This window comes from Tiliqua scincoides, unplaced genomic scaffold (assembly GCF_035046505.1).
Source record: "Tiliqua scincoides isolate rTilSci1 unplaced genomic scaffold, rTilSci1.hap2 HAP2_SCAFFOLD_179, whole genome shotgun sequence".
Classification (NCBI taxonomy): domain Eukaryota; kingdom Metazoa; phylum Chordata; class Lepidosauria; order Squamata; family Scincidae; genus Tiliqua; species Tiliqua scincoides.
Genome location: NW_027101431.1, coordinates 9,295 through 36,371, shown reverse-complemented (window position 1 = coordinate 36,371; position 27,077 = coordinate 9,295). Strand labels below are relative to the sequence as shown.

At 47.6% G+C, this 27,077-nt stretch overlaps 1 protein-coding gene and 3 pseudogenes across 1 annotated transcript; 1 reads left to right on the top strand and 3 right to left on the bottom strand.

Moving 5' to 3' along the window:
- Positions 1 to 576: 576 nt before the first annotated feature.
- On the top strand, positions 577 to 24,094 carry LOC136635964 (serine/threonine-protein kinase TAO3-like; the record flags this gene model as incomplete). Its single annotated transcript, XM_066611021.1, has 6 exons — positions 577 to 667; positions 3,141 to 3,234; positions 5,048 to 5,129; positions 8,625 to 8,792; positions 14,995 to 15,201; positions 23,960 to 24,094. Coding segments are annotated over exons 1-6 (777 nt in total), but the record flags the coding sequence as incomplete, so codon positions are not given.
- On the bottom strand, positions 6,368 to 6,490 carry LOC136635966 (5S ribosomal RNA; annotated as a pseudogene).
- LOC136635965 (5S ribosomal RNA) lies at positions 6,520 to 6,642 on the bottom strand (annotated as a pseudogene).
- LOC136635967 (5S ribosomal RNA) lies at positions 6,824 to 6,947 on the bottom strand (annotated as a pseudogene).
- Positions 24,095 to 27,077: the final 2,983 nt, after the last annotated feature.

The following is a 27,077-nucleotide window of genomic DNA, read 5'->3' as shown; positions in this document are numbered from 1 at the left end:
TGTATTACCTTGATCTTTAGAACCCCCCCCCCCATTTTCCCCACAGTGCTCCAGATCCCCCTTATTTTTTCCATAGCTACACTCCCTGAGCCTGAGCATCTCCAGGAAAACACCGTTGGTGTATCAATGGGAAAGCTCACCTCCTCTGGTGAGCCTGAAATTGTTGCCTTAGGACACTTTTGGCCCCTGCTGGCTGACTCCAGGTACAATTCTGATTGAGGTTGGTGTGGGGATGCCACTTGCCAGCATGTTGCACTAACAGCAGACCATTAGGTTGTCCTTTTTTTTTTTTATGTTTTGCTCTGCTCATCCTTCTTTACCATCGCCTCTGGAAGAAGTTTGCTAAGCAGGAAAGTGTTGGGGTTTTTTTTTGTTTCCAGCATGGCTTAATTCTGCTCCATGCCGACCTTCTTTTAAGTTATGGCGCGGCTGTGCTGGTGAGGATGATTTGGGGGAGGGGGAACCCCACGGTCTCTTTCTCTCTCACTCTGTGCCTTTAGGGGTATTGGCACATGTGTCTTTTCTTTTGTCTTTTGTGTCATGTAACCTGCCTTCTCTGTCTCCCTCTGCGGCAGGATGGCCCCCGAAGTAATCTTGGCTATGGACGAAGGGCAGTACGACGGGAAGGTAGATGTTTGGTCTCTTGGAATCACGTGCATAGAGCTGGGTGAGTAAACAGTCACACCCTGCGGATTTTTAAACCTGCTGCATATGCCACTGCAGGTGAAGGTCATTTTTGCCTGCCCCCCCCCCCCAATATTGCAGGCTTGCCCAACAAGTTTGTGGAAGCAATGACATTTGGACTGGGGGCTTCCTGGTTCACAGCTTAGGTTCCAAACCAATCTGTGACCATTTCTGTTAAACATCCGCTTAATGCTAGCAGCTTAGGATCACCGAGTGACAAGTGGGTTTTTAAAGTGTTCCCACTTGGCTGGAAAGATCCAGAGAATGCGGTTTGTTTATCTTCGTGTGTTTCTCTGAAAGTCAACTAAGTGGTTTAATGAAGCTAAGAAAGAAATAGAAACTTTCTAAAGCAATTAAATCACCTATTCCGGTGCAAACAGTGTTGTGGTAAATTTTGGGATTCCAAAACCCCATTGCCACACCCCACTAGGACTCTGCAATTTTAAAAAAATCAATTTTAAGTTTCTTCACTGGAGTATCCTCTTCCCCTACCACTTTTTTTTTCTACTTGGCACTTACTAGACATCAACATGTGCCCTTAGGTAATGTCTCAGTTGTCCTAAAGTGACTTCTTGGCAAAGATCCTTTGAAAAATGTTTCAAGGCAACACCCTGAGTACTCCTGCGAATTACATCACCATTGCTGCTGTAGGAGAAAGTGCAGAACTCTGCCCCCTTCCCTCCTTGCTCCGCTTCTACTACCTACACCCTTGGTAAACAAGTAGGAGCAGGGCTAAAACGGGCAGAAAAAAAAAATTACACAGGCATCAGATCCTTGGGAGAGGTTCAAAATATCTTGACACCGAAAAGGAGATCAGTATTGGCGCCAAACAAATACGTCTAGGGAAGGAATTCCACAACGGGGCCACCACTGCAAAAGTGGGTCAGCACCTACCTGATTTAAGAAGGGTGTGAGGCATGGAACAAAACTGTGAGACGATGACCTCAACGAGCTTGAGAGGGTGCAGGAAGCATTGAGTGAATTCTCAGAAGCAGGGAAGCACATGGTTGTCGGGAAATCCTGCCTAGCTCTTCCCTAAGACTGGAAGGAGAAATTACGCAGGGCAAATGAGCAGCCACAGAACTTGGCTTCTCTCAGGACAGAATGTTGCAATGTCAGGTAAACCTGGGTAGGCACCATGGAAATCGCTGTGGCAACCCACCCTTCATTTTGGTGGGATTTCAGAGTCTGAGGAATTCCTTAGGAATTCCCGATGCTTCTGAAATAAAAAACTTGCCAGGATGTCTCATGTAACGTTTTTCTTTCCTCCCCATCCCGTTTATTAGGATATTTATTTTGCTCTGATTCTCGATGAGTCCTAAATAACTGCTGTGATCTTGGTTGATCTAAAACAGTGATTTTCAACCAGTGCGCCGCAGCACATTGGCGTGCCATGAATGGTCTGCAGGTGTGCCGCGGGAGTTTGGAGGAGGTTCATTTATTAGTAGGGCCATGGGGAGGGGGGAAATGTGAGCCCCTGGCCAGCAGCGCAGCATGTCTTGTCAGTTGTTAAAAAAATTGACGGTGTACCCCGACAACTTGAGTGCCTTGTCAATGTGCCATGAAATGAAAAAGGTTGAAAATCACTGCTCTAAAATATAAGACAGTGGGCTGTTTTGGATGTAGGGGTTAACGTGGTTTGGCTACCAGATCTGATTCTTGGGCTCACACGATTCAATCCCTTTCCTGTTCTTCTTGCTCACGCAAATCGTCACAAACTGGTTTGTGCTCACTCTTCACACCAGAACCGGAAGCCACTAAGATTCTAATTGAGGGGCAAGTATACAAACCCCGGTTTGCCAATTCAAGTGTAAGCATGGTTTGCTCAAGGAAGGATGTTCAGGGAATTGGATCACACAGAGGGAGGAATGGAGCATCGTTGGCAACCTTCAGTCTCGAAAGACTCTGGTATCGCGCTCTGAATGGTGGTTCTGGAACAGCGTCTAGTGTGGCTGAAAAGGCCGATTCGGGAGTGACAATCCCTTCCACACTGGAAGCAAGTGCACTCTGTCCCTGGTATGTCTCCCTGGCTATGGGCCTTCCTTCTTTGCCTCTTAGCCTCAGCCTGTTGGCCAAATGTCTCTTCAAACTGGGAAAGGCCATGCTGCACAGCCTGCCTCCAAGCGGGCCGCTCAGAGGCCAGGGTTTCCCACCTGTTGAGGCCCACTCCTAAGGCCTTCAGATCCCTCTTGCAGATGTCCTTGTATCGCAGCTGTGGTCTACCTGTAGGGCGCTTTCCTTGCACAAGTTCTCCATAGAGGAGATCCTTTGGGATCCGGCCATCATCCATTCTCACGACATGACCGAGCCAACGCAGGCGTCTCTGTTTCAGCAGTGCATACATGCTAGGGATTTCAGCACGTTCCAGGACTGTGTTGTTTGGAGCACAAGGATGTTAATCAATCCTACGTGCAAGCTCTGTTACCCTTGCTGAATTTTTTTCTTTTTCTTTGCAGCGGAACGGAAACCTCCCCTTTTTAATATGAATGCTATGAGTGCCTTATATCACATAGCCCAGAACGACTCCCCTATGTTACAATCAAATGAATGGTAAGACCTGCCAGCTATTTTCTCCTTCTACGTTTGTAAACTCTTGGTCTTCCTTTCCCATCTCGTTCCTTCCCATGTTGTGCATGGAACGGATAGAGCGCGTAGAGGAATGTTATTTTTCCCTCTGACATAACACCTGAACCGGGGGGGGGGGCATCCGCTAAAATGGAGTGTCAGGAGAGTTAGAACAAACTAAAGGAAATATTTCTTTACCCAGTGTGTAATCCGTGGAACTTCTTGCCACAAGATCTGGGGATGGCACCTGAAGGCCTGGATGTTGTTAAAAGGGGATTGGACAGATGGATGGAGGAAAAGTCCATTGCAGGTTACAAGCTGTGATGACTGTATGCAACCTCCTGGTATTAGAAGTAGGCTATATCTGAATGTCAGATGCAAGGGAGTGACCTTAGGATGCAGGTCCCTTGTTTTGTGTGCTCTTAGAAGCTAATGGTGGGCCACTTGCGATACAGGAAGCTGGACTAGATGGGCCTTTGGCTTCATCCAATAGGGCTCTTCCTATGTTCCTGCCCTGTATGAGACAATGGAATGAGTGCCATCGTGATAGACAATGTATTTTAGTATGAATCCCGGAGTTCCGAGCTCTGTCTCTGTCAAGCACACACAGGTTGCAAGGTCATCCCTTAGGGATATACCATTCTGTGTCCCAGAGGTTTTTTGTCAGTCAGGCATCATGTTTCTCAATTATTGTTTTTGTGTTTGAACTGTGTAACAAAATTTGAACAATTTCCTGTTTATCTGAATACTTTGAGGTTTCTTAATTAACTTTTGGCGCGAGGATTTCAAAAATGCGGCTGTTTTTGGCATAGAAACACTAGTTCAGCCACAATTAACACTACGCAGGTGTGGTTTTAGTCACAATTTACGCTCTCTGATACAAGGTGTATTATAGTGCATTAGGCAATAGGATAGATGAGAGCTCAAAATTTAAGGTAACGAAAAAAGTTCTGATGATACAAAAAATGTTAGACTACTGTTGGAATTGGTGCCTCTGAACTGTATCACATTAAAAATTCGACATTTACATTACACCGTTTTGTTTTTTTTAAATCTGATCCATAAGTGTTGTGAAGTGGTTCAAGTGTGAGAGAAGTAGAATAAAAGTGGGGCTGACTCTTATGATGCAACATAACCCATGATGCTGCTGTGGTCTTGCAGATGCATCGAGGACCAGCATTTGAGCTGACTAAGGGAAAAAAGTTTCATTTATTTAGATTCCTGTACCTTTTCATCTCCTCCCGATACAATGGGATGGTTCAGAGTAATGTTTTCAATCCTCCAAACCATTTTTTTTTTGAGAACTGAGAAAATGTGCCTCGCTCACACATTCTCCTCTCCCATCCCATGCTCAGCATAACAAGTTACTTCCTGGTTTTATCAAACCATGGTTTGCTATTATGTCAGACTGGCAAACTGTGCTTTGCAGAAGCTTAGCAAGCCAGGATCAAACCGTGGTTTGCAATTCTAGTTTGGAGAGGTCGCGCAAAGCATGATTTGGTAGTGTAATGGCAAACAATAGGTGGATCAAACCAGGAAGTTGCTTGTTGAACTGAACGTATTAAGGGAGGAGGACGGGAACATGTGAACCCAGCACTCATTTCCAGTCCTCCAGGCCATGATTTGGGGAATCGCAATTATTGTATCTCAAGTTCTGTCCCAATATATCCATCATATGTATATTTTTTTCAAAAATACCATGAAGTGGTTTAGGATGTGTTTCTCTTCCCCACTCCCCCATCCTGCTTTCTTCTGAAGCGTAAATTTATTTTCATGCATGCTCTGTTCCTATACTCAGGACGGACTCTTTTAGGGGATTTGTTGATTACTGCTTGCAGAAAATACCTCAGGAAAGACCGTCATCGGCAGAACTATTACGGGTAACTTTTCAAACTTCTTGGGGGGTGGGGCTGGAGGACAAGGGGAGCAGGGCATATAGAGTGTTTGGGATTTTTAGCAGGCAGAGTAATCGTCAGAAGTGCTCTTTCCCTTTGGGAAATTCCACTGCCCAGCTAGTTCACTGCTATTAATGAGCACACACAGGAGCAGAGGCTGCTAAGGTTTCAAAAGAAGTGCAGTGTCTTGGACATATACATTATCTGAAGTATTGGAGGCTCCTACTACTTACGGAAAAGCGAACCCTATAGCTGTTCACTTTGTGTGGGTGTGAGGGGATGCTCTTGAGTCATGGCTTGCTCTCCACCATTAGGAGACAGAGCTTGAGAGACTGCATCGTTCTCCATTGGTGTTTGGGGTGGGAGAGAACATGTGGGAGGAATGAAGTTGCACACAGAGGCACAACTCCTACAGATATTGTAGAGGGCAAGCAATGGGGCTCAGGTGTCTGCACAACACACTGCCCCCACCAGAGTCCTGCAGGTGACATTGCACCCAAATTCCAGGACAGACATGACTGGTGAGCTGCATTAGAGCAGGACTTAGCTGTTCCAGCCTGATCACTTTTACTAAATCCACCATAAAACGCAGGGTACAGTTTGAGTATCCCTTGTCCAAAACTCCAGAATCCAAAACTTTTATTTATTCCATTATTATTTTTTTCTTCACTATACTGTAATGTAGTGTTAAGTATGTATGAATAACTGTAAGAAAATTATTCAGAGTCAGGACTGATGGTGACGCCGGACAACCACAGATTGTCCAGATGGGTGCCTGAGATGAATGACACCTTTGCTTTCTGATGGTTCAATTCCACAAACTTTGTTCCATGCACAAAATTTATTTTTAGAAAATATATATTCTGTAAAAGCTTCAGGCTATGTGTAGAAGGTGTACAGGCGTGTGTCACTTAATGACCTTCTGTCTGACAAGACAATGGTACATTATCATGCCAACCTCCCGGGGTGTTGCCCCCCACCACATGGGAGGAGGTCCATCATAGGGGTGACACACTGGCCCCTCCCGCCAGGTGCTGCAAACCCCAGTGATGCCACTGAATGATGCACACCTATACTGTATATGAAACACAAATGAATTTTGTATTTAGACTTGGGTCCCATCCCCAAGATATCTCACTTACGTGTATGCAGGTATTTCAAAATCCAAAACACTTCTGGTCTCAACTGGTTGGCAACCTTCAGTCTCAAAAGACTATGGTAGAAGCCTACAGCACCCGGTATTCCCAGGCGGTCTCCCATCCAAGTACTAACCAGGCCTGACCCTGCTTAGCTTCCGAGATCAGACAAGATCGGGAGATAGTGTTCAGTATAGGGAGATGGCTGGCAACCTTCAGTCTGGAAAGACTATGGTAGAAGCCTACAGCACCCGGTATTCCCAGGCGGTCTCCCATCCAAGTACTAACCAGGCCTGACCCTGCTTAGCTTCCGAGATCAGACAAGATCGGGAGATAGTGTTCAGTATAGGGAGATGGTTGGCAACCTTCAGTCTCGAAAGACTATGGTAGAATCCTACAGCACCCGGTATTCCCAGGCGGTCTCCCATCCAAGTACTAACCAGGCCTGACCCTGCTTAGCTTCCGAGATCAGACAAGATCGGGAGATAGTGTTTAGTATAGGGAGATGGTTGGCAACCTTCAGTCTGGAAAGACTATGGTAGAAGCCTACAGCACCCGATATTCCCAGGCGGTCTCCCATCCAAGTACTAACCAGGCCTGACCCTGCTTAGCTTCTGAGATCAGACGAGATCGGGCATGTGTAGGGTAACAGTTTCTGGCCTCAAGCAATTTGGATAAGGGATACTCAAAACGTGAAGTAGTTTCAGGTTGATTTATTTTTTTTTCCCCTTTCAGGCCAATAGAACTCTGAGATTGCTTCCAGATGCTCATGACATCAGATCTGAAATAAAATTGGGGGGAGGGGGGAGGCAGGTGGGCACTATGAAACTAGAGACAATGAGCAGAAGGCTCGGGACAGAGAAGTGGTGAGGCTAGAATAAAAGAACAGGAAAACAAGAAGCTTCACAGGATCATTAGGACAGGCAATGGTCTGCTGTGTTGTTTAGCAGGCCAATTAGCCATGGTTGGTTCCATGGCTTGTTTGGTCCCAGAATAAGAGAACCCCCAAATTATGGTGAGTCTACTGTGCACATACGAGTATTTTATTTTTCTCATTGTTATGTCACCCTTCCTCCAAGTAGCTGAGGGTGTTGTACATGGTTCCTTCCTCCATTGGTTCCTACCTCTCTTCAGAACAGCCCCAAGAGGTAGGTGAGGCTGACTGACCCCAAGGTCACCCAGGAAGCTTCATGCCTCAGTGGGGGTTTGAACCTGGATCTTCCAAGTTCAGCTCCCAAACACTACACCATCCTGATCTTAAAATGCTCACAGGAACTGGGCTGGGTGAAGTCAGATGGGAACCGAGTTGCTCTTGCATCTGCTTGTGTCTTTTGTGGAGACTCTCATTTGAAAACAGGACATTATGCTTTGCTGAATAACTTCAGCAATAATTAACTGCAACTGGAAAAAAAAGTGTAGACTTTTAATGCAGTGCCTCCCATGTTCAAGTACGTTCAGGGCCAAGAGCATCAGTGTGAGCTATGTGTGTATTTATTTATTTTTTCACATTTTTATACCGCCCTTCCTCCAAAGAGCTTAGGGCAGTGTACGCAGCTGCTCCCCTCCTTTTGTCCTCACGACAACCCTGTGAGGTAGGTGAGGCTGAGAGAAAGTGACTGGCCCAAGGTCACCCAGGAAGCTTCGTGGCTGAGGGGGGATTAGAACCTGGATCTTTCAGGTCTAAGTCCACCTTCCAAACCATTACACCACCCTGGCTCTCATAGCTTCCCTTAATGCGCACCCATAGCTTCCCTGAATGCTGTCGGCAGTGAATGTACTTGAACATGGGAGGAACTGTGTTAGAAATATCTGGTGTGCTCCCTGGGGCATTTGGTGGGCCGCTGTGAGATACAGGAAGCTGGACCAGATGAGCCTATGGCCTGATCCAGTGGGGCTGTTCTTATGTTCTTAACTACAATTCCCAGGAAGCCTTGCAGGTCTCTTGTTATCTGGTGTGCTCCTTGGGGCATTTGGTGGGCCGCTGTGAGATACAGGAAGCTGGACCAGATGAGCCTATGGCCTGATCCAGTGGGGCTGTTCTTATGTTCTTAACTACAATTCCCAGGAAGCCTTGCAGGTCCCTTGTTATCTGGTGTGCTCCCTGGGGCATTTGGTGGGCCGCTGTGAGATACAGGAAGCTGGACTAGATGGGCCTATGGCCTGATCCAGTGGGGCTGTTCTTATGTTCTTAAATCTAGACTTTTTCCTCAGTTGCAGTTTATTTTCACTCACCAATGTTTTCAATACGCAAAGGTGCACTTCGCTCTGTGGGGTAAAAAAAAAAAATGCATGGTTTCTTTTTCTCGCCTGACCCTGAGTGCTTATGTCTCCTTTTTAAAACCAGCATGAGTTTGTTCGCTGTGAACGGCCGCCACGGGTTCTAATAGACTTGATTCAAAGGACGAAGGATGCCGTGCGAGAGCTGGATAACCTTCAGTACCGGAAAATGAAGAAAATCCTTTTCCGAGAGGCCCGCAACGGCCCTCTGAACGAGTCTCAGGAAGAGGAGGAGGTATCAAGTTTATCTATAATGGTGATGTGTAATAATGGCCTCCGTGCCACATGTGGCCCTTCCCCACCCCTTTTCTTGGGCACCAGTATGAGTGGTGGAATTCCATGGTCAACTGGAACCTCTTCTCTTATGTCCAGCCCCCTTCCCCCCCCCAGTTACTTGCCATTGGTTTGAGTGTCACAATATTCACCAAGCATCCTGAACCAGGGTGGGGTTTATGAGTAACGAATGATTGGGGCCCTGGGAAAGCCACAGGTGAGGCATGGTTTCTTCCTGCGAAGAGGAAAGAGATTCTAGCGTGTCTGCTGCTTCCATAGCAAGTTACCACTTTTCTATGTAGTGCCCAGGAGTATCCTGTAGGGCAGTGATTGTTAGCGTGTTTCATCTCATGACACTCTTAAGTAGTTAAAGTTATTAAGACACACCATGCTACCAATAGGGGTCTCATATACCCCAGTGGCCCCCACTAATAAATGACCGTCTCCTAAACTCCCGTGGCACATCTGCGGACCATTTGCAGCACACCAGCGTGCCACAGCACAGTGGTTGAAAATTGCTGCTGTGGGGCATGTTGCAAGCTCTGTGCAAACACGGTCCCTCGCAGGACTGGGCCCACAAAACCGAACCACAGCAACGCAACGTAAGAATATATCTTGAGGACGAAACCAACTGACTCTGAGTTAAGTGAGAACTCCACCCTATTAAGGAAACTAAAGCAGGGCTGTAAGCTCTCTGCCCAACTGGTCCGTGCATTCAGGTTTGCGCATAGATCTTTGGATACCCACCTTGTGGTGAGTCAGAGCATGACTTGTGTCAACCAATGGCAATACTCCGTTCCAATTTCAGAGTATCACTGTTAAGAATATTTTGTATTTTTTTTTAAATGAGGTTTTCAGTGTGGCTTTACATGGCAAAAGAAATATGAAGATGGCTCCTGATCTACAAAGAAATACAAGGGGAAGACTAATATTTACCCCAGGAAGGACACCGTGCTGGGTTCAATATGGATAGTTGCTATCCCTCTGCCAAATAGAAAGCCACCACTTTTAGGAAGTCCCTGTGCCTTCAGCTAGCTGGGGTGTTGGGGACAGAGGCGCACTGGAAATGCTGATTCCTTGGTACAGATGTAAAGTTCCTCCAACCTTGTGCTGTAATGAATTTGTAGGCATCATTGGTGAACTGGAGGCCTACCGACCACGTGGGTCCCCTGTCATCGATTTGCCTGGCCACCGCTTCCTGCCAGGTTGCAGTGGAATAGATTGCTTTGCATCTGGAGAGGCAGCCCTCCTCTTAGAGGAATGGAAGACTGCCTCCGAAGTGCAGAGGCCTCTGGGCAAGCTGTCCATATTGGGGGGGGGGGGAGGGGGTTTCTCTTGGCTAGGGGAAAAAGAGGTCTCCTAGATTGGGAGGCCAGACTTCCACGGACCAAGCAACTAGAGGGAGGGAATGATGCCCCTAACTGTGGTGGTTCTAAACCCCCGAGCAACTCCGTTTCCTTGGGTGCTGTTTAAGAATTGAGTGCCAAGAGCCCCCTTTCCCCCTGAAGGGTTCTGCAGGTAAAATCACTGAGCTGAAAATCAGTGGACCCAAACACCCGTCCTCTCCTCTAAGAAAGAAGATTTTAATATCTAAAGCAACAATTTTAAACTTTTTTTCCCATCTCTCATCGACTGACAAGGCACAAAAATTGTCAAGGCCACCCCCTCAGTTTGTTTCTTTTTTTTTACAATTGACAAGGCATACCATGCTGCTGGCAGGGGGCTCACATCCCTCAATGGCCCAAATGCCCATGTCACCCCCGTGGACCATGTGCGGCACACCAGCGCCGCAGCACAGAGGTTGAAAATCCCTAATCTAAAGTGTCCCTGGTAGGTGGCTGTCCAACTTTTCTTGCAAACCCATAGCACAGCAGTTCATGACTTCTAAAATCTAAACGCTGTGAAGAGTGTGCAAAGAGTGTGGGGCTTTTCCTCCGCAAATACTGACATTTAGTAGTGCAAAGAGTGTGGGGCTTTTTCTCCGCAAATACTGACATTTGATCACCCAGTGAGGTCGGCCTACTGAAGTGTGAGTTGTTTCTGCTCCCATTGTTCAGTGGCTCCCAACATAGAGCCCAGTCCTATCTAACTTTCCAGCCCTGATGCAGCTGGGCCAATGGGACATAAACCGCATCCTGTAGTGGGGAAGCAGTCACGGAGGCCTGCTCAAAGCATGGGAACATTTGTTCCCTTACCTTGGGGCTGCATTGCGGCTGCATCGGTGCTGAAAAGTTGGATAGGATTGGGTCCACAGCCAGCTACAGCCCATACAATGGCAAAAGTTTTATACTGTCACTTACCGACTTCACTCAGGGCTAGAGAGTTTCATAATCTACTGGGGGGAGGGGTACCTTTTTCTCCCTCGCACGTGCTGCTGGGATTCAGGAGTCACTTGATGAAGTTGGAACAGGCCAAAGTTCTTCTTGATGCTAGCGTTCCTATTCAAGGCAACTTTTGTGGTAGCTAAAATGCAGATTAAGATTACCTGAAGGTTATGTTGACCATGTCGTGCACAAGGAAAACAACATAGAACATGTGGAAAAAGGGGTGATGTACTTGTAGAGGTACGAAAGAGATTTAGGAGAAGATTCAGTGCTCTCTTATCATAGCATCGGTTGCCCTCACCAAGTCATGCTTCCTGAGTGGTTCCCAAAAGCTTGCTCTTGAGTTCTCCAATTACACTTGCATGTAGCATGTGAAACTGTGTTCCTGTTAGAAGCATGTAAAAAAAAGTCTCACTGTAATCCAATGCACACGTATGGCTGTTCTTACTGTGCAAGCTAAATGTTGCCAAGGCTACATAACCAACTAACATTTTTCCATCACCTCTGACAAACTTTTCTGAGTAAAAGTTTCTGAACCTCCCTACCAAAAAAAAGAGGCTTCTATCTGTGATCCACTACTGCCATCCTTGGGTGTGTGATGTGTGACATCTCAGGGATATTTAGTACCCAAAAAAAACTTTTTGGAATTTGCCATAAGGAACAAGGCCCTTTTTTTTTTTTTGTAAAAGTGTATACTGAAAAAGTGTATTTGTGAGCTTAGCAGGAAGTGGGAAAGCTAAGATTGCCTCTGAGTGCTTTATGTACGTTTGTACATATACTCTACACGAAAGAACATGCCATTTTATGTGAAACAGCAAATCTGTTGATACGTGCAGGCTTTACGTTCCTGTCTGCGGTGTTCCCAATGTGGGTTTTGAAATGGTAAATCTTTTAAGAAACACGCTGGGGTTTCTAATAGGGCTGCAACCATTATTAACCCATTTCAGTTATGAGGTCAAAATTAACAGACTCTTCGGAAGTAGATTCTTTCCTCACTTCCACACACAACCTGTTAGATTGTGTTGAACCCTTTTTTCAAATCACCCTTGTCCTTTCACATCTTCTGGATGATTGTTCTGGATTAATCTTGTGGGTCACCCTGCCCAGTTAGGGATTGCATTGTGAGTGTTTAATATTCCATCTGATAAAGTAAATAACATAAAGCAAGACAGATTTATCTCCTTGATGTCACAGAGGGCAATTGAAAGTAGGGGTAGGTGAGGGCATTTTAAACAAATGAGCACACAGTTTTGCAAGGAGTACCTCAAAACTGCTGGAAGAAAAGAATGGAGTTTTCCTTGGACTGTCCTGGTTTTGAGAAACTCACTTAGGACAACCCAGAATAGTTGTTTAAGAATCTCTTTTGGGATAAGAGTTTGTTGTTGTTGTTTTTGTTGTCCCAGCTTCCAGCAGAGTTCCTACCCAGGGCCTCTGAATTTTTTCAGGGGGGTACAAAAGTTTTGGGGGGCCCTTTTAAGGTGCAAAGTTTCTTTGGGACCATAATTTCCTTCTCCATTGGACCGTAATTTCAAAATATCATTGTATCATAATTCTACGAATTACAGTAAATAAACCTATGTAGGTTTACACAAATGTGAATGCTCGTCTTCACATAATAGATGCAAACATTTTCTGAGATCCCAGGAAATTTTGGGCCCCCCCTTCTTTAGATCTTGCACCCCTTTATGACCCCAGGCCTGGGTACGATTTACCCACTGCAACCCCCTCTCATGGGCCCAGCTCCTATCAGAAGCATCCCCTTTGCTTGGGACATGGTAAACCAGATCCCTCCAGTCAGTCAAAGTCAAAAGCCTCACTGCTGCAAGTTTTCAAATGGCAGACAAATGCAAGGATTTTTTTTTATTTAAAGGTGCTATTGTACATTTAAGACTGAGAGAATTTACGATCTCAGCGCAGTGGGTTTAAAATGATGCAGGGTGATTTTTGATTTGCTTACAGAGCTATTCAATTACTCTCTCCCTCTGAGTTAGGTTACGTCCTCATTTCCAGTTTTTACAGAACTCCTTCTAATACAGGCAGCGAGTAGCTTCGCAAAGTATTCCAGACTGTGGCCCGCTTGTAATAGGGTGTCATTTATTTACTTTTAATGCAACAAGGGCTGTTTCAGAAAGTAGGGACCCATCTACAGGGCTATCCCAACGATTGTTTAGATCACTGTTTTCCATCTCATTGCACTCCAATCCTTGTCCTGTCCCTTCGCCACATTTCTTAGAACTCTTTAAAAAAAAAAAAAAGGGTCATGTATCTGTTCTTCAGCCTTCAGAAACCTCTTTTCAGTGTCTCAGGTTTTATATGTGTTCTACCTTTCACAAAGGTCTTTGTTCCCTTCCCCCTTTTTTTTAGATTTTGCCAAAAATGTACACAATCAGTATAAGGGGGAAACATCTAGTTTTGCAGGCACTTGATTCTTCTAAAAGAGAGAGAGAGTGACCTGGTCAAACATATTGAAAGAATAGCCTGTGGAAGGCCATACATTTTTTTTTTTAATTTTCACGTATTTATACCACCCTTTTCCCAAGAAGCCTAGGGTGGTGTTCATAATTCCTGCCCATAATTTGTTCTCCCCACAACCCTGTGAGGTAGCTGAGCTGAGAAATGGTGACTGGCCCAAGGTAACCCAGGAAACTTCACGGCTAATTAGGAATTTGAACATGGACCTTCTTGGTCTAAATCTAACTCCTGAACCACTAAACACCACCTACTTTGAACGGTGCGCAGCCTGCAAGATATAAAAAAACCTACTTTGTGGGGGATGCAGCTTTACTTGTCCCTCCTGAAATGAAAAGCTTCAGAAGAACCTACTTGAAGTTCTCAGGTAGTTGGTAATGGCCACAGTTGCATCTGTCTGACTTGTCCTTGCGTAACCCAACTTAGAAAGGAGGGCCACTCCAATTGCAGGCCATTCCCGAGGGCCTGCTGTCCCTGGTCAATTTCCTTCCTTGTACGATGAAAGCAGCAGTGTAAAGTGGCCTAAATGAAAGCTGGACAGGAGTGTTATTATTTTATCTTTTGCATTTTTATACCACCCTTCCTCCAAAGAGCTCAGGGTGGTGTGCATGGTTCCTCCCCTTCTTTTGTCCTCAGGTTAGGATGAGGCTGAGAGAGATTGACTGGCCACAGGTCTCCCAGGAAGCTTCATGCGGGGACTTGAATCATCTCCTGGGTTTTCCCAGACCGGTACACCATCCTAGCTCTCAGGATGTAGGGATTGAGATGCAACATGCAAATCTTTGCAGCAGGTCCTTGCATCGCAATTCAGAGCATCTCTACTTGGGATTAAGTCCCACCATGTTCAATGGCACTCACTCCCGAGAAAACATGGCTAGGATTGCAGCCTTGGTTATTTTTACAGGGCAGAAAACCGGGTGCATATTCAGAACGCTTATCGGCCACTTTTCAGCAAGCAATTCTCAAGAGTGGTTTATGCAGCAGTGGGAACAGGGAGATAGTTTTTACCAGGAGATGCCCCAAAAGTGGGGGGGAGGGGGTCCCTCACAGGTTTAAAAGAAATGCAAGGGGGACACCCACTGGGGAAAACGCTATGCTGTGTTGAAGAGGGGGCGCCTGGTTCTCTCTGGGTAGAGGATCACAACACTGTCTTGAAAAAGGCCCTTAGTTGCAGACTCTCTCATTGCCCTCGCAGCTCCTGGGGAGAAAGGAGAAATGACCAAGGCCAAATGGAGAGGTGATGCTCTGCAGGGTTGTAGCTTAATGGAACACACTCTGCTGCCAAAGTGTGGATTTGGGAGTCTGTCTCCTGTGTGTGTGTGTGTGTGTGTGTGTGTTCATTTTTAACTCTCCTGCCCCTTGTTTTTATAGGACAGTGAGCATGGGACAAACCTGTGTAGAAAAATGGACAGTCTGGGCAGCAACCATTCAATCCCCAGCATGTCTGTCAGCACAGGCAGCCAGAGCAGCAGTGTCAACAGCATCCAGGAGGTCATGGATGAGAGCAGCTCTGAGCTGGTTATGATGCTTGACGACGAGAGCACCATTAATTCCACCTCCTCTGTTGTGCACAAGAAGGTATGTTCCCTGGTGCTCTCTCCGCCCCCCCCCCCCCAAGCCTTGGCTGACCTCTGCTTTTACCGCTCTTGCTTCTTCAGGTCTTGGGAGGTGCTTAATAAGTGAGCCTCCAGGTTGTCTCCCAAGTAGCTAGTTTCAGGAAGGGGACACAGTGGCCCTGCAGGGTTTAGGACTGCTTCCATAGCGCCCTGACGCACACCTCGGAAAACGTAGGCCTAGAAACTCGACAGTGGTTTGCCTTTTTGTCACATCAGAAAAATCTGGTGCATGCACAAAGTCTGTGACCCCCACAGGTTTAAGTACAAGTGCCCCCCAGTATTCATTCCTCCCCCTCGGATCCCAGAAACTGCAGATAAAGGGGAATCCTATCTTTGCGGCCCCCGCATCCCATTACCTTTGTTTATGTTGATAGCGTTCCCCAGAAGTAATAAGGGTGTCTTGCTTGAACAAACACTATAAGCAAGAACGCTTACAGCCAGATGAGCAGGCAAACATCCTGTAGCCTAGAAGGGAGATTAAGAGCAATCGTTCACTTCCTGTTTCCTGTTGCTCTTAGGATGCACTAACTTCCCAGCACTGGCATAGCTGTGCCAGTGGGGCGTGTGCTGCATCCTGCAGTTGGGGGGGGGGCAGTCACGGAGGTCTCCTGAAGGTAAGGCAATGTTTGTTCCCTTACCTTGGAGTTGCATTGCCCTGACCTTGTGCTGGAAAGTTGGTTAGGATTGAGCCCTTGGTCTCCCATCTAGGCTGCCTGCCTGCCTGGCTCAAAGATTTTGCTTATACTGTTTGTTCACGCAAGACACCTTATCGCTTTGGGGGAACATAACCACATAAACAAAGGTAATGGGGGGACGACGACGAGGAACCACGAATAACCAGATCCACAGATACCAGGAGACACCTATACCTGCTTTTGGGGGTTAATGGCAGGAATGAAAGTGTCTTTACTTTGGAGAGAATCCTCTGTAATTTGGTCTTCTCCCCACCCTCCTCTTGCACCCCAAACACTGCATGTGTGCCTCTGTCATTGCCTGTAACACCACTGCCCACCGTGTCTTCTAAACATCTGTCCGTCCCCTGTCCGTCCGTCCCCCGAAGCGGCTGTTGTTTTGGTTGAAATGCTCACACCCCACCAAGCTAACACGATGCGTTCCAATAACTTCTGCCCAGACTCCGGCCTGCGTGTGGATTAGGTAACAGTGTCCTGGCTCACTCCTGAAAGGTAGGTGTGTGTGTGTGAGATTGGACGGTGCACTTCAGTGCCGTTCTTTTTGCTGCAGAATTCCCTATGTTGTCACCTGGTCTCACTTGGCCATTGGGAGCTCTAGGTTCACTGACAGCAGGCCAAGCAAAGGAAGATGATAGTGGGCCCTCCATTGGAAGAATCACATCAGATACACCCAGTGGTGCTTGTGCAATAATAAAATGGAGGTTGTGGGTGTCTGCTCCTTTTGCCAATGAGCTTCTAACCTGTCTTCCTTTTAAACCACGCAATGCTTCATTGATCGCATTCCCTCAAGCTGAGTACTTGATTCTTATGCCTAACCCTCTGGGGTACGGGGGGGGGGACAATATATGAAGGAGAAAGCTTTGCTTTCCTGCCAAATTAGAGCTCTGGCAAAGCTGGCCACAGAGAGCTGGGCATGGCTTTATCCCTTTGACATATAGGCCATACCTTGTGCTTTCGTCCGCTTGGGGCAGGGATGCTTGAACCCTAGTCCGGGGGCCGGATCCAGGATTCAGATGAATCCGTCCACCCAGTGAGTGGATCTTTCCATTCCACTCGGGCACCACAAATAATTCTCCACAATTGGGGGACAGGGATGCTCTGGGCACTTACACCTGCCTGGATATCCCGTTCCGCAGCCTTCTGGGACTGTGGGCAGCAGATGCGACTGCCTAGAGCAAGGGTGCCCAAACCCCGGCCCGGGGGCCACTTGCGGCCCTCAGGGGCTCCCAATCCGGCCTGCAGGGAGTCCCCAGTGTCCAATGATCCTCTGGCCCTCCGGAAACTTGCTGGAGCCCGTGCTGGCCCAATGCAACTGCTCTTAGCGTGAGGACGACTGTTTAATCTCTCCCCTGAGCTGTGGGATGAGGGCTCCCTCCACTACTTGCTGTTTCACATCTGTGATGCAGCAGTGGCAGCGAAGGAAAGGCTGGCCTTGCTTTGTGCAAGGCCTTTTATAGGCCTTGAGCTACTGCGAGACCTTCATTCATTCATATAAATTCCATCTCTAATAAATTCATTTATGTAAATTTATTCAAATTTTAATGTAAATTAATTCTTCCCCCCCCCCCCCGGCCCCAGACACAGAGAGATGATGTGGCCCTCCTGCCAAAATGTTTGGACACCCCTGGCCTAGAGCATCCCTGTCCCCCAAACGTGGAGAACTACTCCTGGCACCCAGGTGGAACAGAAAGATGAGGTTAGAATGGGGACTGCTTTTCTGTTGCGCAGTGGTGGCAAGTTTGGCCACCGCTGGTTTAGGGGACCGGAGCATGGACCAAAGTCGAAAACGGGTGAATGTCAAAGCATTGCTTTATTGAACTTGCAAATTTATTTTGGCTGGTGAGAATCGTCAATCGCTAACTACACCAGCATGCCCAAATGTGTGCAAAACACAAATAAAAGGAAAATAAATGTACATAAGGGACGGTTGGAAGAAATTGAACGAAAGAAGAAAGCGCATGGACTAAATTTGGAACACGATTATAATTGAGGTGGTGGAAAGAGCAAAGTGACAAAAGTCAAGGTATTGTCGATTGGACTGCAGCGCACAGCGGGACTGGTACCCCACACAGGAAGGTGAGCAGTGTACCGTAGCTTCATTTCGGTGGCACCCTTTTGTCCGCCCCAGCTGACAAAACTTGAACTTAACTTAACTTGAACGTGATGTCATGGCCAGAAGTGACCTCATCAGTTCAGGCTTCAAACGTAAGCCACGATCAGCCTTTACTCAGTGCGCGCATGCTGTTATTTCATATAGTTCTGAGTTCAAACATTCCAGCCCAGAAGTCAGTGTAGAATTGGATGCTTCTCTAACCACACAGTGCTTTCCAGCATCTCATCTTCCCATCTATTGCTAAAATAGGTGATGCTTAATTGCCTTAATTCAAAGCATTGTGGGACTCTGAGACATCGTCGTTGGCAACCTTCAGTCTCGAAAGACTATGGTATCGTGCTCTGAAAGGTGGTTCTGGAACAGCATCTAGTGTGGCTGAAAAGACCAATTCGGGAGTGACAATCCCTTCCACACTGGGAGAAAGTGTAGTCTGTCCCTGGTCGGTCTCCCTGGCTATGGGCCTTCCTTCTTTGCCTCAGACTGTTGGCCAAGTGTCTCTTCAAACTGGAAAAGGCCATGCTGCACAGCCTGCCTCCAAGTGGGCCGCTCAGAGGCCAGGGTTTCCCACTTGTTGAGGTCTACTCCTAAGGCCTTCAGATCCCTCTTGCAGATGTCCTTGTATCGCAGCTGTGGTCTACCTGTAGGGCGCTTTCCTTGCACGAGTTCTCCATAGAGGAGATCCTTTGGGATCCATTCTCACGACATGACAGAGCCAGACAGAGCCAGTATGCACTGTTTCAGCAGTGCATACATGCTAGGGATTCCAGCACGTTCCAGGACTGTTTTGTTTGGAACTTTGTCCTGCCAGGTGATGCTGAGGATGCATCGGAGGCAGCGCATGTGGAAAGCGTTCAGTTTCCTCTCCTGTTGTGAGCGAAGAGTCCATGACTCGCTGCAGTACAGAAGTGTACTCAGGACGCAAGCTCTGTAGACCTGGATCTTGGTATGTTCCGTCAGCTTCTGGTTGGACCAGACTCTCTTTGTGAGTCTGGAAAACGTGGTAGCTGCTTTACCGATGCGCTTGTTTAGCTCGGTATCGAGAGAAAGAGTGTCGGAGATGGTTGAGCCAAGGTACACAAAGTCATGGACAACCTCCAGTTCATGTGCAGAGATTGTAATGTAGGGAGGTGAGTCCACATCCTGGACCATGACCTGTGTTTTCTTCAGGCTGATTGTCAGTCCAAAATCTTGGCAGGCCTTGCTAAAACGATCCATGAGCTGCTGGAGATCTTTGGCAGAGTGGGTAGTGACAGCTGCATCGTCGGCAAAGAGGAAGTCACGCAGACATTTCAGCTGGACTTTGGACTTTGCTCTCAGTCTGGAGAGGTTGAAGAGCTTTCCGTCTGATCTGGTCCGGAGATAGATGCCTTCTGTTGCGGTTCCAAAGGCATGCTTCAGCAGGACAGCGAAGAAAACACAAGCACAAAGCTCTGTTGACTCTGAGACAACACAAGCACAAAGCCCATCACTTGATGGATTTCAGAAATGGGTTGCACTCTTTTTTCCAAAAGAGCAGGCAGGGCCACAGTGCTTTTTGACATTGCTTGAGAGTGTTGCAGGGGTGGGGCGGGGGGCGTCGACGAAGAACGGACCATAAGCAAGCAGCTGTCATCTTGCCCTCATTTGCTGTTCAGGTGTAAGTCAGCATCATGAGAGAATTCTGCCTTAGGAGATAGCAGATTCTAGGCAGTGCTTGGAGGGGGAAGAGTTTTCTGAAGCTGAGGCACAGCTAGTCGGCTGTCTGAGGTTGCGCTTGGCTGAAACTTGTAAAGAGGCCACATAACCATTAGGAATGGGTCTACATCGGTCTGAGAGGGCAAGATGGACGGGGGATCTGGAGGTTGGTGTGCATTGGAGCCTTCTGGATGCAGCAAAACATGGGCCAAGCTCTTAACGGCTGGAGGGTGCAATGTATTTATTTTTCACATTTTTATCCCTCCCTTCCTCCAAGGAGCTCAGGGTGGTGTACATGGCTCCTTCCTTTAATTCTCACAACAATCTTGTGAGGTAGGTGAGGCTGAGAGTGACCAGCCCAGGGTCATCCAGGAAGCTTTGTGACTGAGCGGGGATTTGTACTTGGATCTTCCAGGTCTGAGTTCAGTACCTGAACAATGAATTCCATTCTGGCTGCCCTTTTTTTGGTCACCCTTTAGGATAGCTGAATGAATTACAAAAAGCAAACCCTCCCTGGAGTCCTTCCTCTGTTTGGAGAAACTAAAGAGGACCTGGCTGTTTTGCTCAAGGGATACTGGGGTCCTTGTTTACGTGACCGATTTAATGCCCTCTAGATTCACCTCTCTCTGATTTTCTTTTTTGGGTGACAGTCTGTTGCTTCATATCACCCCACTAAAGTGTAAGAGACAAAAGGGCTTCACCTTGTATTCTGGAACCAATTTTCAGAATTGGAGTTGAGTCACCCTGGCAAGGATCTGGGACTCCAGGTTTGCTTGTCTTCTCATACCAAGTCTGTTGAACACCTGGAGCCTCCTTGCTTTGTTTATACCAGGGGTGTCCAACCCCAGCTCTGGGGCCACATGCGGCCCTCGAGGCCTCTCAGTGCGGCCCTCAGGGAGCCCCCAGTCTCCAATGAGCCTCTGGCCTTCCAGAGATGTGTTGGAGCCCGCACTGGCCCGACACAGCTGCTCTCAGCGTGAGGGCGACTGTTTGACCTCTCGCAGGAGCTGTGGGATGAGGGCTTCCTCCACTACTTGCTGTTTCACGTCTGTGATGCAGTAGCGGCAGCAAAGGAAGGCCAGCCTTGCTTTGTGCAAGGCCTTTTATAGGCCTTGAGCTATTGCATGACCTTCATTCATTCATATAAGTTCTACCTCTAGTATATTAATTTATGTAAACTTATGTAAATTTATTCAAATGTAAATTAATCCTTTTTTTCCCCCGGCCCCCGACATAGTGTCAGAGAGATGATGCAGCCCTCCTGCCAAAAACTTTGGACACCCCTGGTTTATACTATGGTGATGCACCCTAGCTAAATCTTGGGACCTTTGCTTGGTTTAACCCACAGAAGAATTGTCTGATCTGCTTGACAAGACTTCACGGGTCTGCAGGTGACCCTCCAAAGTCAGAAAGGAGCTGTGGCAGAAACCCTGTGAATTCCTCGCTTACGTAGAGGAAAAGTAAGAATTCTGCAGTAAAGCCTTCCACTCTGTGGCTACCTTAGAACTTGGTCTCTGGACCAAGCCCTGCTCCTTAGTTATAGGATGATCTAGAAAATGCAGTATTCATTTTGCTTGCTTAGAGATGTGTATCCTGCCTCATCACGAGGATTTCTGGGTGAATCACAGTTCCCTCAAAGATGAAAATGACAACACAATGGTGTTCATAAAAAGTGCAGCAGGGAAGGTTTCTAGCCCTCCTGGGTTTGGCCTGGAGACCACTGAAAGCAATGGTAGGGGTTTTAACTGGGCCCTCCCTGCCTATAAACAACTTGACATCATGTTGAAAGTAAACACACCCAGAAATCTCTAGGAATAGCTTCAGTAAGAGTTAACAACTTTGAGGAACACAAAGATACATTTAAAAAAATCCTGATGGAATAATTTCAGCTGTTTAACCAATGCCACTGAGAGGATGTGAGCGTAGAGCAGTCCTTGCTGGGTGCCTGAAAGATAACCATGCTGGCACCAGACAGGGAGTTTCATAGTTTGGGTGCCAACCCCAAGAAGGCCTCGAGAGCAGCTGGAGAAAGTCTTTTGGAAGTTATTGTAATTAATGAGCGTGTTCTTAAAAAAGCAAGCGAGCCTTCTGCTAGCCTGGTGGGGAACATAGTTCCTCTCCTCCTTTTATCCTCAGAACAACCCGGTGGGGTTGAGAGATGGTCTCTGGCCCAAGGTCATCCAGGAAGCTTCATGGCTGAGCAGGGGGATTTGGACCTAGATCTTCTAGGTGGAAGTCCAACTCACATTTTGAACCAGTTGTTGGTTCCAAAGACCCTTCAAGGGGGTTGCCCTACCAGTCTGCATATACACTACTAGAGTATATCTCCCAGGCGACTGCTGTCAGAACTATGGAAATTCAGTTGCAGCCGGTCACCGTCATGTGCTCTTTGTGGGAGTCCAGTAGCATCTTGTTGAATAAGGTGGCCCAGGATCTAATCCTACAGGGGTGTTTTTTTGCCTAGGCCTCCTGATGTTTGTCGGAGCACCTTCAGGTGGCAATGCTGCCCCAAGACCCTTAGTGCCCATAAGCGTTGTTCTGGAAAACAGAGAACATGTTGGAACTCTCCAAGTTGGAGGCTAACAGAGAGTTTTCCTAATTAGAAAATAAGACTCTCTCTCTTTCCTAATTAGAGAACAAGACCCCCTTCTCTCTCTCTCTTTCTCTCTCTCTCTAGCCTGCTTAATCAGAATATTATTATTATTTTATTATTTTATTATTTTATTAATTTGTACCCCACCTTTTTACCCAATGGGCACACAAGGCGGCTAACAAACAATTAAAAATACAACATGAAAAACAGTTAAAAACAATTTACAATGATTAAAAAGCTAAAAAACAAAACAAACCCTGTGGATTCATATAAAAAGCAAGAACGCCAGCCAACCAGTCAACAATTAAAAGCTTTTTGAAATAAAAAGGTCTTCAGTCCACGCCGAAACGTTAGCAATGAGGGAGCAGTTCTCAGTTCTAAGGGGAGGGTATTCCACAGTTCGGGGGCCACCACCGAGAAGGCCCTCTTCCTGGCCGCCACCCCTCTCACATCTCTTAGTGGCGGCACAGTCAAAAGGGCCCCCCCAGAAGATCTAAGAGCACGGGTCGGATTGTAGGGAAGAATATGTGCTTTTGTAGATAAGTAATACCCACGTATGTTACTTTATCAGCAAGAAACACCTCCGTGGAATAGCTCTGGTTTATGCCCATTGTGCAGATGGGGAACTGAGGCTGAGAGAGGGAGAGTAGTAATTTAGGCCGCCAACACCGTGCCCACGGATAAACAAAGATGCAAACTCGCGTGTCCCAGATCGGAGCCGTGGCCCGCGTGCGTCAGAGCACACCAGTTCTCACGTGACGCTCGCAGCCATTTGGAGAACACGCGTGTGCACGAGAGCTTAGCACGATGCCTTCCTGCTGTGAAATCACGTTTTCCGAATCCCCGGCTCGTCGGGGAGAAGAAAAACTTCGCAGAAATCATTTATTATCCGGCAGAGTGCTGTCTCTTTAAATGTGAAAAAAAAAAATCCCTTTCCAAGGCTAGGGAGAGAAAATGCTAGAACTGAACACGATCATGACTAGAAAGCAGGATCCCTGAGTGGTCACAGAGTCTTTCCAGCACAAGACACAGGGAGAGAGAGAGAGTGCGCACAGGAGAGGAGAGACAGAGAGAGGCTGGTCTCCTCCAACCCCTGCATCTATTTAAGCAGAAATGCTTCTCCTCCAGCACAGATAGCAAGTCCAGGGGAGAAGCCAGGCTGGAAAAAGGGGAATGTGGCAGATCTTTGCTTGTGTGTTCAAAGGGAGAAGCAGCGGCTGCATCCTTGCTAGACATGGAAACCATGTTTTTAAAGGGATTATTTGGGTGCAGTGTTTTAAGCGAGCCTTTCTGAAGAGCCTGCCTGCTCTGCAGCTCGTGCCGTGGTTTTGATGCTGTTTTTTGCACAGATGTGATTCTGGAGGTTAACCAAAAAAAGAAAAAAGAAAAATCTATATATCTATATAATAATAATTCTGCCCAGGATTCCGAAGGCATCCACTAGCGATCAGCTGACATCTTCCTCACCGAAGGCTGCAATGTGTTGCTTATTCATTTTGTACTGCAAGAGCTGCAGGGACTAGCCTGAGAGCCAAACTATGCATTTCAAACAGGAGGGCTTGTGCGAGAAGAGGGGCAAGAGCAGCGAGGCAGCCGGCGAAGAAAGAGCACAACTGGACTTTCTCCTTGTTTTTATCCATTTCTGCAGGATCATGTATTCATAAGGGATGAGGTGGGCCACAGGGAGAACAGGCCTGAGCCGCGGCCTACCCACTCAGTCCAGAACCAGGCCCTCCACTATTGGAACCGAGAACGCTTTGCCACAATCAAATCAGCATCTTTGGTAAGCAAGCCACCACACCCCTTGCCCTGCCATCATCCTCTTCCTCTTCCTCCTCCGCCTCCCCCCTTTCCTCATTCTGATGTGACTGTGTCAGTCTGGGGAAGGGGTCAAGAATCCTCTCCCCCAACACCCTCCTTTGCCCCCCTTCACACCCCCCTCTCTTTCTCACTGCCTCTCTCTTTTTGTTGGCATAGCAACCAGATGTTGCAAGAAGGATGCTTTTTTTGGGGGGGGGGTTCTATACGGGATGGGGGTTTATTTATTTATTTATTTGCCACGCATTTGAGGGTTGGGGGGGGACGGACGGTGTGCCGAGCTTCTGTGCAATTTTGGGAGGAAGGGGTTGCATGTGTCTGTGTGTTTCCTCTCCGATTGGTTTCGTCCCAGTTGCATCCATTTTTTTGTGGAACACAATTTCTCTGTCTGTCTGTCTGTCTGTCTGGGGAGGGGATGTGGTGGGCACCCGGCTGACTTCCAGGTATTGACGGTTTGCCATTTGATTTTATTTTTATTTTGATTTTTAAATGGGCGCCCGATGGATGTGGCCAGTGGCAGGGGGAGATTGTGACTGGTTGCCTCTCCCAGGGTGAAATGTGGCTGCCTGTTTGTGTTCATTCATTCCCTCCTGTTCATTCATTCCGTTGCGAGCTGCATTGTTCCCCATCAAGGACTGGGCAACTCCTATAAAATGACAAGGGGCATTTTCACCACCACCCCCTCCTCCCCTTTCCTACGACAGGTTGGGAGAAAAGGCAATCGAGGGGGGGGAGATGGCTTTTCTACTATTCCTAATGTGATTGCTGGTGATGTCTTTGTAGTAGCGAAAGGGGTGTGTGCTGGGTAGAGAGTGAGGTCTGTGCCTCCTCCCCTATCCTTTTCTCTCTCTCTCTTTTTCTCACACATACACACACACACTCACACACCCAGCTGCAAATGGGCAGCAGCGTCCCAGGGTGTGGGTGGAGGAGGGGCTGGGATGCTTCCCCAAACCCCCCAGAAAGGCACTCCTCCATGTACAACGCTAGGAATCTTCAGTATTTCGGCCAAATCAGTATTAGAGGTCACATGGGCAAGAGAGAGAGATTTACAGGGTACCCAGCATTGGGCTGTTACATTTGCTGCCTTCCTGCCTGGCATTATGACATCATCCTGAGCCAGCCCCAAAATTACAATGGATAACCCTCTTTTCCAACCCCCCCCCCCTTTTTTGGGTCTTGCCTCCTATCTGAATGATCCTTTTCTCTCTTGCCGTTTTTTCCCCCTGAGCCTCTTTCCACAGTGCATCTCCTCCCCACCTACCCCCCCAGTCACCACCACCACCACCTCTTCCATCTTCAGAATGCATGGGAATAGCTCGTTCTTAGCCCTAGACAATGGTGGGTCTGAGACAGAAGAAGGCATTTGCAGGGAGAAAGCTGGCTGTCTTTTTTTTTTTTTTTTTTTCCCCTTCCTTGCCGCTGGAGAAGTGGAGTTGGATGCCCTGCACATGCTCATTGCTGGCACAGATCCTGGGAGTTCTGTGTGTGTATACGGTGGGGAAGGGGGGGGGAGAGAGGCTATTTTCCTCTGTGGCACCGAGAACTGCTTCCTTCAGAACTTGCAGGTTGACCCGGATGCTCGGGCGTGGAAGAACGGTCTGTGGGCCAACATGTCTCCTTCCAAGCAGAACCTTCCGTTTTCTCCCTTTTGGGGTAGAAAACCCGGTGGCACCGATATATATAGTGGGGTCTCAGGAGAGGATATAAATTCTGTGTTAAGTGCAGTAGCCCCATCTTGCCTTTCTGTGGTTGAAATGGGGCGAACGCTGGCGAACCCAGATTTTGCACAGGTTCAGAAAAGCTCAGGTATCATGCCGGCGAACGCCGACGGTTGCCTAAATGCGGAGCTTAGTGTCCGTGTGTATCTCCACAAAGTGGGGGAACGTTGAGCTGTAGTTGGGTTGTCGTCCCCGAAGCAAGCACGAATGACCATCATCAGGAACCGTCGGCGTTCACACGTGAAAATCGATACAGGCTACATTTCTCATTTTTGCTAGAATACGTATACTGCCAAGTGCCACACTAAGGCGATAGATACAGCCAGTGTGCTTCCTGGAAGAATATTGAGGTGACCCAGGGACCTTGCTTACTAGCAGTAGTAAGGGAGTAGTATAATAGTGGTGTTACGACCTCTGGTGCGAACTCCAGTGTGTTTGCAACCAGTATTTTAGAATATTACTGGCAGGACCGTTACAGCTGTGTGTCAGATGGGGAGCTGTAGGTTCCCTTGTTTTTACTCCTCTGGAAGCAGAGGGGTGGCCGTTGTGAATGAAATTTGTCTGTTGCTGTTCCTTTACCAACAGTGGTATTGGAATATAAGTGTATAGGAGGCCTTGGATAGCCATTGTAGTGGGAAGGTATCAGCTGGCCAGGACATTAAGCAAAACTGCGTGGAGGGAATACATAGTGAACTACACATCTCCTCCTTGCAACTGCCTGTTCCCAATTGGAGCCTCATGAGTTACAACGGGGCATTGCCACTCCCCAGTCTAGCCTGTACACGTGGCGCGACGCATGAGTGCCCCTGCCCTGCCCCCTCACCCAGTGTGACTCCTCTGTCATTGCCATTCCAGCACGGGGCAAATGTTCAGATCCAGTCTACGCACATGAATTCCGACACACTTGCGCCCCTCCCACATAATATCACCCAGATTGGGAAGAGGCACCCTCCACTCCGGTCCCCTGAATCCAACCCAGTCTCCTCTTTCTCAAGGATTTCACTAGATAGTTTATACGCAGAAACTATTTCCTGGTGGACCCAGAAGAACAACGGAAGCGTCCCACTGGGTCAGGCCAAAGGCCCATTTAATCCAGCTTCCTGTAGCTCACAGTGGCCCACCAGGTGCTTCCAGGAGCACACAAGAGACCTGCAGTGCTGTTGACTCTCCCTGTAAGGCCATCATTGGCTTTCCCATCATGCTTTTGCTTCACTCTCTCCCTCCTGC